The sequence below is a fragment of the Theobroma umbraticum genome, unplaced genomic scaffold (genome assembly GCF_002168275.2).
Source record: "Theobroma umbraticum cultivar Fairchild unplaced genomic scaffold, ASM216827v3 scaffold_30.0, whole genome shotgun sequence".
NCBI lineage: Eukaryota > Viridiplantae > Streptophyta > Magnoliopsida > Malvales > Malvaceae > Theobroma > Theobroma umbraticum.
This window is the reverse complement of record NW_018397254.1, coordinates 5,506,001-5,517,026: the sequence shown is the minus strand read 5'-3', so window position 1 is coordinate 5,517,026 and position 11,026 is coordinate 5,506,001. Positions and strand designations below refer to the sequence as shown.

General features: G+C 40.7%; 2 protein-coding genes across 2 annotated transcripts; one reads left to right on the top strand and one right to left on the bottom strand.

Annotated features, from left to right (window-relative positions):
- On the bottom strand, positions 1-2,965 carry LOC110424240 (uncharacterized; the record flags this gene model as incomplete). The annotated part of the gene is made up of 1 exon (XM_021438784.1): positions 1-2,965. A coding segment is annotated over exon 1 (2,706 nt), but the record flags the coding sequence as incomplete, so codon positions are not given.
- A 3,947-nt stretch (positions 2,966-6,912) lies between these two features.
- On the top strand, positions 6,913-9,685 carry GRF7 (growth-regulating factor 7). Its single transcript, XM_021427756.2, is given in 14 exon segments — positions 6,913-7,115; positions 7,118-7,267; positions 7,270-7,338; positions 7,597-7,767; positions 7,956-7,971; positions 7,973-8,055; positions 8,058-8,196; positions 8,198-8,299; positions 8,301-8,327; positions 8,478-8,602; positions 8,605-8,707; positions 8,709-8,770; positions 8,773-8,943; positions 8,946-9,685. Coding segments are annotated over 14 exon segments (1,686 nt in total). The 5' UTR covers positions 6,913-6,964; the 3' UTR covers positions 9,263-9,685.
- Positions 9,686-11,026: the final 1,341 nt, after the last annotated feature.

Below are 11,026 nucleotides of genomic sequence, written 5' to 3'. Positions count from 1 at the left end.
CCGATGCCTAATCAAGCCCAGAGTTCTCAATTCAAGTCTGAAGTTTGTGTCGGACAAATTCACCTTCTTGACAGCCCAGTGGTTCCTAGAGTCGGAAGATTCTGCCCTGTAAACTGTTCCATGTTTGCCTCTTCCGATGATATACTTGTCACTCCATCCTTCTGTAGCACGAATAATATCTTCAATTTTCAAATTCTCAGGTAGATCTTCGGTTCTCGACTGTCTTTCATGGAGAAGAGTTTGATCAAAAGAATGTTTTTTTTGCAGGAGTCTAACCACCAATATATATATCACTGCACAAAGCAATGCCACGGAGACTACCACAGCAGTAATTACACCAGCCAGCACCCTTCCCCTGCTGTTGCCTTTTCTAAGTTCCCGACAATAACCAGCTTCATCTCCTAGCGGGCAAAGTTCTGAGTTTCCGATTAAAGATCCAGGATATGAAGCTATGATCCTCATCCAAGCAGACGGTAATTTTCCTTTGAGGTGATTGAATGATATGTTCACAAAGTAGAGGGAGATCATGTTGTTCATATCTGCTGGTATCTCGCCATAGAAACTGTTGCTCGAGAGATCAAGAATCTGTAGCTTGTCTAGTTTGCCGAGGCATGCAGGTATTTCACCAAAGAGCCTGTTGTTGCTTAAATTAAGAACTGAACTGAAATGGTGAAGGTTACTCAAACTGCATGGGATGGGACCTTGAAGCATGTTACTTCCAAGCTGCAACTCGAATAGGCTTTGAAGGGATGAAAAACAATCAGGAATAATTCCAATGAGTTTGTTCTCTTGAAGTAGAAGGCTCTGCAATTTTGGCAATGATAATATCTCTGAAGAAATACTTCCTGAAAGATAATTGGCACTAAGGTCCAATTTGATAATCTTTTTGCAATGACCCAATTCAGAGGGAATGCTCCCTGTGAGTCTATTAGAAGAAACCCTTAAAATTTGTAGATTCTCAAGCTTCCCAAGCTCTGAAGGTATAGAGCCAGAGAGCCTATTTCGTGAGAAATCAAGCATTGAAAGATTGGTCCAGTGACCAAACACTGAGGGAATCTTTCCTTCAATCAAGTTTCCTTGGACGTCCAGGAAGAAAATTCCAGAGTTCTCTTCCAAATCTGCTGGTATAGGCCCTTGCAAAAGATTGTTTCTAAGGACCACCCTCTTGAGGGATGAGCATTTTCCAATTTCAGTAGGAAAGCTCCCACTGAAACCGTTGTTCCCAAGGGCTAAAACTGAAAAATTACCGCCAGCACATATTCCGGATGGAATTGATCCATTAAGGCGGTTCCCTGATAAGTCCAATCTGACCAGAGCAGGAAAATTTTTCCTGAGCTCAAATTGCACCTCCCCAGTGAGATCATTGTGAGCCAGGGATAGAAATCTCAATTTCTTTAATTGAACAATTTGAGTTGGGATTCCACCAGTCAAACTGTTGTTATACAAAGCCAACTGCGCCAGGTTGCTCATCCTACCAATTCCTTGTGGAATGCGGCCTTCAATATGATTGCTGAACATAAAAAGGACCTCAAGACTTTCGAGATTGCAAATTTCTGGTGGGATCCTTCCTCCAATGAAGTTGTGCTGAAGCCTAAGTTCAACAAGTGAACTGCAGTTTCCAAGCTCAGGAGGTAATGAGCCATTAAGCATGTTGTTAAAGATAAATAAATAAGTTAAACCTGTAAGATTTGCTATTGACTGAGGAATGCGACCAACCAAATTATTACCTGAAAGAGCAATAACCGCTAGCTGATTGCATTGAGCAATCCTCTCAGAAATTGTTCCATTGAGCTTGTTCCCTGAAAGAACTAGCTCTTGTAAGTTTTTGAGACTCCAGAAAGTGTCTGGAATTTCCCCCTCAAGATTGTTTTCATCAAGATACAGAACTTCAAGTTGCAAAAGACCCTTAAAAGTCTCTGGTGGAATGACCCCTCCAAAATTGTTGTAAGATGCTATAAACGTACTAAGGTTGTAGCAGTTTCCCAGGGTATGCGGTAAAGACCCGGAAAATTCATTCTCGTGAATCCAAAGATCTAAAATTCCACATGAAGGTGTGAAATCAGGTAATGAACCGGTGAGGTTATTTGTGTTCAAATAGATGAACTTCAAATTTGGTAAAGAAAACATTCCACTTGGAACCTCTCCACTTAGAAAGTTGTTGTAAAGTCCAATATATTCCAAATTTGTGCAAAGACTTACCTCAGGGGAAATTTCACCAGATAGAGAGTTATAGCCCAAGTCAATCCTTCTAAGCGACTTTGACATGAAAATTTGATGAGGGATTGACCCACCAAAGCCATTATCATTGAGAAGAATGGTATTGAGTTGGCCACAGTTTCCCAGCATTTGAGGTATGTTACCACTGAAACTGTTGCCACTGAGGTCAAGAGAGACCATATACTTATGGAGACAAAGATAAGGGACAGAGTTGTTTAATATACCAGATAGCCCAAAGCCAGATAGATTCAAGGCTCTGACCTGAAAACTCTTCTTGGAGTAGCAAGACACTCCTGCCCATTGGCAATGAGACTTCGGAGAATTGGATTGATTCCAGGGTAACAAACGTTGCGTGTGCTTTGGGAGGCTGTCAAGTAACTGGAGAAGGTAAATTGCAGGTGGAGGTAAAGAGGCCGAAGAAACAAGGAAAATAATGACTGAGAAGATAACATGGTACTGGAAAAACAACAGCATGTTTTTATTCTTCATGTTTTGTGTGGAATCCACTGATGTTTCGATCTTTTTTTTCAGGTTTGCTTTCAAGGGTGATTTGTGAGTGCTTGAAGTGGCAGGCACATGTGCTGAAACAAGTTCCAATACATCTGGTCGTTTCCTCTTGGATTACAATATGTAAACTTGTATGCAAAGAAAAGCTGCTAGAAGGGGAAGGACTAGGTTGAAATCATTCTATTTTAACGAAATAAAATAATGTTGTTGTATAAAGTATTGAGAGGGTCCAGTATGATGGTGTTCTTAGTAGTCGAAAACATTGAGGACACCCCTGCCCCCTCCCTCCCTCGCTCTCACTCTCCCTCACATAATGTATGCAATTATATCTGAACATGTGAGATAATATCTGCATATTTATGTTTGCATATCCTTTCCTATTATTGTGTACCTCAAGTATGATCAAAATAAAAGTTGGACAATATGCATTTTCCAATATGGTGGAAATAAAAGTTAAACACCCTCAGTCCTATAACTTATTAGTGAGTTACCATCTGAGCCCCGATGCCTTGGTTGTTAATCAAGCAACAGAAAACCCATCATTACTCTCCAAACCTTTATGACCTATGAATAATCATGGGTCACGTCAGATATCAATCTCCATATATTGTTTCTTAAATTCCAAGACACTAGCATATCTCAATTTGAAAAGTAGACCATACTCTCTTGAGTCCTTTCACAATATAGAGAAACGCCTCTCAGCGGCGCAGAGAGTTGGGAGAAATGGGCCTGAAAGTCTGCTCTTATCAGGCCGTATCACCAGGTGCACAAGAGTCCTGTACTACCTACTACTTTTGGATCCCATCTGCTTCTGGTGTAAAATAGCCGAAGTCCGCCCAAATATGTTAAAATAGGCCAATTATATGGGCTTTGCTCTGTTCCGAAAACAGGAAAGACAACAAAAGCACTTGTATCTTTAGTCTGCTACTTTACGAAAGGCTCATGGGGCCTCTAGGCTTGACCCAAAAGTATTCGGTTTCCGCTTTGCGGAAACTTACCAAAGTTTGGACACACCCAACTCTTCTCACAGTCTTAGGTCTAAAGTTTTTCCAATCTAAAAATAGGAAAAGGGGAATGGTCCCGACAAGTTTTGGTAAGCAATGAAAAGAGAGGAAATAATAATAGAAAAAAACACTACACTCACCAAGCCCCAAAGATAATAGTATTCTAATTTCTGGAATCTATTTGTTTGAGGAGGTGGAAAGTGGCAGGACCACGTGGTCCCTTCGGGAGGACAAACCCCATGTCCCAACCACATGGCTCTCAAATGCCAAAATGTATATACTACTACTAATTTAAAACACAGAAAAATCCCATAAGCCTTGCTATCTTTGACTACAAATCAAGAATGGTAGAATGATTAATAGCTCTGAATTTCTTTTGTTTCCTTGGCGGTGGTAGCTTGGAAATTGATCAATCAAACAACCAAAGGTCCATACCGTCCTTATTCTGTTGTTCCTTGCTGGAGAGACATGTCTCCCACACACCATCTTCACGTACAATTGTATGCAACAGATGGACTTTTCCCCACATGATTTAACCAAACATTAACAAGAGAAAAAGTGTTTGATTAGCGTAAAGAATTCGAACCATTCCATTAAAGGTATAAACTGAATATTTCTCTCTTAAATAAGCTCACAGCAGAGTTGAACACAGTTTGGTTTGCCTGGAAAACGATTTCACAGCCATTACTACACAACTAGAGATATGGACAGAATCTGGTTTGTTTAGTTAGGGCAGCACAGTGACAAGTCAGGATTTTTTGTTTGTTGTTTCATCATTCAAGGTCAAAAAAAGGTAATCCACCATGTAACTTGGTTTATTTCACAAAGAAATTAGAAAGATGAGAGTTGTGTGGTACCACCCCATTACCAACAGCTAGCATTTATTTATAGTATTTGTCTGCTACTTGGAGAGGATAGAGGGCAATCAAGATCCAAAATTGAAAGAAATGTTACAACTCACAACTACTAGTAGTAGTTTGTAACTTAGTGAAAGTGGAAGGATTTTGCTTTGAAACTTAGGACGGAGGGGGAAGAGAGGTGGGTTGGTTGTTTTGATTGCATGTGATGGGGACAGCCCATTCTCCTCTCCAGCTGTCTGCCGCCAACCCTCCTTTAATTTTGCCTTCTCTCTCGTTCATCAATGCATTCTCTTGTTTTATCTTCCCTTTTGACTCTTTCGGAGTACGTCTTCCCCCACTACGGCACCACGCAATGCTTTGTTCCTTTCCTTGGGAACCCCCGTACTTCAAAACTCTCTCTCCTTGCCTTTTCATTTTCCTTTTTCGCCAGTTTTTGGGATACAATCGAATCATGTCTAAACCATTCAACATTTCTTCTGCAAAGCCTTTTATGAAATTTATCAGACGTTGGAGCTGTAACAAGTAATGTCACATGTTCATCTTAGAAGCTGAAAAAAGGGGTACTACTGTTACAGGAACACATAGATGTTACTATACCTAATAACTCATTCTTTATAACTGTTGCAATATTCTTTAAGATTAGGTACTAATTATATATAAAAAATTATTTAATTTAAAATAAAAAAATTAGTAAATATAATATAAAAATAAAAATTTATTGAGTTTATGAAAATATATAAAAAAAAAACAAATCAAGGAAAAATGTGGTGGTTTTAGTGATAGATATTTTGGGCGAGATGAAATTATCTCTTTGCGATTCAAAAAGTCCCCCACATGACATCGCGTCTAGTCACATCTCATCCAAAACTATAGCGAAAACCACATGGAGATTCATACCACACTCGACCAAGCCCCTTTAACCAACACTCGCCCTGTCAGACCGCCAGCACTGCAAAGCCTCGAATCACTCGCCACTAGGCGAGTCGTTGAAACATAGTTAACGGAGTAACACACGTCTTCTCCAATGGCCCCAATAGCGTTTGCAACTCCCGAGGCTGCACACGTGACTCCAGCTATGATCATCCTCACAAACCTTACGCCGTAGGCCCAATATCACCTGTATATTCTGGCCCATACCCTACTCTTTTGCACGCCCCACTGTTTTTGGTCTTGGTTTTTCCCGAGCGAGTCCTTGTATCGTTATTTCAAACGTTGGCTTGTACAGGAAAACAAAAGTAGATTCAGGGCAAAACTCTAATTCACTTGACAACATTACAAGAGGAAACAGTTAATAGCCATGGAGGCTCTATTTAGGCCTAGTGTGTGTTTCGTACCTTGAAAGGACTTCTCATTCTCTTCTTCTTATTGTTTTGATGACCATCAATAAATACGTTTGTCCTAGCTACAGCTAGCTTCGTTCACGTGTTAAGCAATGAGATTTTGACAAAGAAACTTTCATTTTTGGTACAATTGGCATTCTTTGTCCACTCTTTCCCCTTTATATTCCTCTCAATGCCAATCCTCTTTCATCTCTAACGAATTCACCCACTGCTGAGAACTTTGATCAAACATTTCGAGACTGTAGGGATATCATGCACAATAATAAGGGCTGTGATGGGAATTACTTACTAATCAAGTGAAGTTGTTTTAAGACAACGAAAAATTCAGTAGATGAAAGAAGAGAGAATGATAAAATTAGAGGAGAGAGCAGTGTCACCGTTCAATCAAATCATGGCCTCTGACTTCATTAAAAAATTTAAATGAGAAGTGTTGACTCGTCAAGCTTGAAGCAAAGCAAAGTATTGCACAGGGGTGGGTGTTATGGAAGGTTTGGGTGCCCAAATCCTGTCGGGTTTGGGTTCCAAGTGATATAATATAGAAAGAAATGGAATGGTTTAGTAGCGCGTGTAGCTTTGCAGCATGAGAATAATAGATGCCAAATAATGAGATGAAGTGAGTGAGAGAGAGAAAGAATCGCTTTTACTAGTTTGTCTACTACCGTGGTGCGAATGTGGAAGCATGGACAGCAAGCGAAGGCCGAGAAGCCGGCAACCCATCCCTATATCTGAATCCAAAATCCACATCAACCCACACCACACTACTCAAAAATTCACATCCCCTAGTCATGTAGAGACAGAGGTTGCTAGTTTCAAAAAGATTTATAGGAAGAGGTCTCTTTGAAGAGGAAAAAAGAAAAAAGATAAGCATTCAGCATAACCTTCGCTTTAAATTTCTCCTTTTTCCCCACTATCTGCCAGATTCAAAAAAGGGTATAGAGTTGGAGGTAGTTAAGACTAAAGAGGCTCTCTTTCAAATTAGGGGGGGTTGTGGCTTATTTGATGGAAAAGGCAATTTCCCAATAGGGAAATGTGATTCATGATGAACATGGCGTGCTATAGCGTTTCAGACAAGGCAGCCAAAGAGAGTAGTAGGATTGAAGCTGTTGATTTGGGTGTGAAGCTGCAAAGTAGTAAATTATTGCTTCCTGGGAAGATGATGACGGTTCACCATGATAATCGTCACCGTCCATTCCACCTTATGCAATTTGTTATGGTGATGTTGATGGTGATGGTCCCACAGGTAACAACAACAGGCCTAAGACCAGAAATATATACGATGTTTTTCCAAGCAGTGATTCTGGTGCTGCTGCTGTTGCTGCTATTGCTAGTGGTGGTGCAGTTGTGTAAGGACTCTGCAGCTTTTGACATTGCCCTCCACTACACCCTTGTGCTCACACGCCTACAAGTCCCCAGTTAGAAATTTCCTTCTTTTCCTCACCAGTCAGTGCAAAGTGTATCATGTCTCTTCTGTTCTTAACCCTCTCTTTCCCTTCCTTCTTCCTCCCTGTCCTCTCTGAAAAATTACACATCTTTACTAATTCATTTCAGAAAAAAAAAAAGAGAAAATTTTCTTCTTTATTCAGTGAGCAAGGCAGAGAGAGAGAGAGACAAGAGTAAAGTTTTGTCTGTTCGACTGAGACAGACACTGTGGATGTTTGATTTTTGTAACAGGAGGGATGGCGGCATCTTTGGAGTTTCCTTTTACAAATGCACAGTGGCAGGAGCTTGAGAGACAAGCTATGATATTCAAGTACATGAAGGCTTCTGTTCCTGTGCCACCTGATCTGCTTATTCCCATCACGGGAAGCCCCTCAGTTCCAGTTGCTTCCAACTCTGCTTGTAATCCCCCTTCTTTCTATTTAGCTTTCTATTCCTCAATCTGTCATTTTTTACTGATGGGATGGCTTATATGAATGAGGAAATTTGTCCCTTGTTTGGTTGACTGAATATTCGCTATGGTTTGCTTCTATCTATGCCAAGAGATCGTAAAGAACTAACAAAGTAAATTTCTTGTTTTGCTCTGGCAGTGGGCGGAGGTGCTCTAATCTGAGGTTCTCGACCAGGGGGATCTTGAGCCAGGGAGGTGCAGGAGAACAGATGGAAAAAAATGGAGGTGCTCTAGAGATGTGGGCCTGACCAAAAGTATTGTGAGCGTCACATGCATAGAGGTCGTCCCCGTTCAAGAAAGCCTGTGGAACTTCCTAACAAGAAGACCCGTCATACACATACCCAAGCTCTTCCTTCATCTTCTTCCACTATTACTAAGGATCTCTCCATCACAGTTTCTTGGAACTCTTGCTCAGCCCTTCCGTCAGAATCAGACCACTTGTTTCTTGATAAGCCAGGTAAAAAGCTGCAACATTTGGCCCGTCCTCTGTTTCTTCGTACAAGAGACCTAGGTGAGTTGAAGCTTTCTTCCCATTTCTCTGATTACCCCCAACCCCACCCCCCCCCCCCCCAACAAGAAAAAAAAAAGATCTTTGTGTGTTTTGAGTTTTGATTATACTTTTCCGTCTCTAATTTTGATAATCTTTCTTTTCTCATTGAAGGAACTCGGACTGGATTGTGAGTGAAGAACTCAGTCCTTGGTGCCATCTGACAACGGTGGCATTATCTCATGCAAATAGTACAACTTCTGCCAGATCTTTCTCCAATGCTGATAACTCATCTGTTCTCACCAAAACTACAGTAAGGAACCTCTGAACTTAAATTCATATGCAAATTTCAATGCTACAGAAGATCAACAAAGCAACCGTTGCCCTTTGTTTCTCAATTCTGAATATTTCCGCTAGAGAAGTCCCAGAAATTGCTGCAAGAGGTTTTATTGATGCGTGGTCTACTGGGTATCAGATAACCGCAATGCCAACTCAGGAACTGCAACCTCTGTTTCCTCTAATGGAAAACTCTCTCTTTCATCACTTTCTCTCTCGATGGAGTCATTGACATGAGGGATGAAGGTGGGCCCTATTCGTATGGGATTGGGAGTGACTGAGTCTGATCAGAACCATCAATATGCTTCAAATCACATCTTTCAAGTTGGTTAGGCCCTGCCTCTTGGGCTACTTCCACACCTGGAGGCCCACTAGCAGAAGTATTAAGGCCTAGAAAGATCGCCAGCGCCGTCGCAACCACGGAAGGCGGCTCTAATCCACCATCTCCCGTTACTGGAAATGGAAATTCTTGTAGTCCACCGGTGACTGCAGTGTCTTCACCATCTGGTGTTTTACAAAGAACCCTTGCTTCGTTTTCTGATAGCAGTGGTAGCAGCAGCCCAACACTGGCCAGTTCAGGGGCCAAACCTGAGATAGGTTCGACGTGGCTTAAAGGAAATTAGCATATCGTCTTGTTGGAATTGAAGCCAAGAATTTACTAGAAACGAATATGTTTTTTTTTTTGGTGTTCTTGAATTGGTTACTTCGTTGTTGGTTTATGATGTTTATCCTTATTAGGTTGTGTAATTGTGCAATAGCAGCGGTTTTTTAAGAACTTGTTATATAGATTTTGTGAACTGCAAAGAAGAAAATCTGTCTGAAAATGTTCTTTGACTTGAATCATGGAAGCTTATAGCATACTGATTCGTAGATCTTTGCGAAGCGGGCAAGAAAAAGGTACTATTTGGTTAGTGTATGATTTTCCTGCTAGTATGGTAGAGTCCGACGTGGAAGAAACAATACCTACTTTAGACTCCATGAAAGTGTGATTGTTGTCTGTTGAATTTAAACATGGAAAGTTTGAAGCATTGTATGTTTGTTCTTTAGTTAGTGTTGCAATTATTCTCATTTTTCACCTTACTTCTATCATCCTTGACAAGAAGACGAAAGTCAAGTTTGAAATAAAAGATAAAAGGACAAAGGAATTTTAATGGAAAGGTGGTTTAGCTTTTATTGAATATATTAAAAAAAAAAAAGCACCCTTATGTTTGAAGTTAACAGTCAAGGCGTGCTTGAAGCTCCTTCTCCCTTATTGAAGAAGAGAAGGGCCAGTGGCCCGCCTTATGGATGGCTAATGATCTTCTCCGTAGCTTGAGTCAGCCACAGCTTGTCAGTTGTCATCTTGTGGTTTTTGACATGTTCATCGCTAAGATATGCAGTTAAGCAGTCCATTACAACTTAAAACGAGCTGACAAGACCTCAGGAATTGCGATCTAAAAAGGCTGTCCATTTTTTACAATTCTTAAATGGAAGAAGAAAGGCAGCCCCAGACAGGCAACAAATACAAAGAGCAGAAGGTGAAGCCATGTAGACATTTAGATTCAGGAAAGCCCTTTTGGATGTTTATGATCGTTCATTATTCTCTATTTCTATCAACTGATTCAACTCACAGAAAGCACAGCTGATGCTAAAATAGTTCGACTAAGTGGCTCATGTTCATGATCAGCTAAAGTTGAGTATCTGGCGGTTATTAAATCTAGATATTGGAGCCAGCCAGACTACACGTTTGGGGTCGGAGTTAACGTCTAAGGCCCAATAACCATCCCACACCCCTAGGAGAGCCCTTGGGGCGGGATAAATACTGATAAGCCTGATGGCTTATGGTTTCCCTTGCTCGTTGCTGGTTGTCAATGGCCTCATGGCCCGCATCCAGAGATACTGTTTAAGTAGCAAGTCTACCCCTTTAACATTTTGATTTCGTTTACGCTTTTTATTACTGTTGTCTGGTTAGGGTTGTGCTTATTTTTAAGAAATTTGTCCCAAATGAACCTGATCTTTTTCATTATAAAGTTCTGTACCTTCTGTTTCAAAAGCCTTATCTCAAGGGTGCGTCCATAGCTGTTCTGCGTAATCTGGGATACGGATGACATATAATTCCAAATCAACCAAGACATGCTTGGTCCTCACTTTCATATGACTAAAGGCTGACTCAATTCTGCAGGGAGAATCTCTGGCAACTCGGTTAAAGATACATGGAGTAAACAATCGCCCATAGCAACTAGCAAGAGCCAAGACTCTGGACTTATGCTGTACCTAGGTCTCACTCGATGAATAAAGAACAATTTTGAAGACAAGAGTAATATGTTGCTATGCAGGACCAGTAAAAAATTTAAAAATTGCCATGTGGGCAAAATTTTAAGGGTTTGACGACCGTTAATATTTTTTGT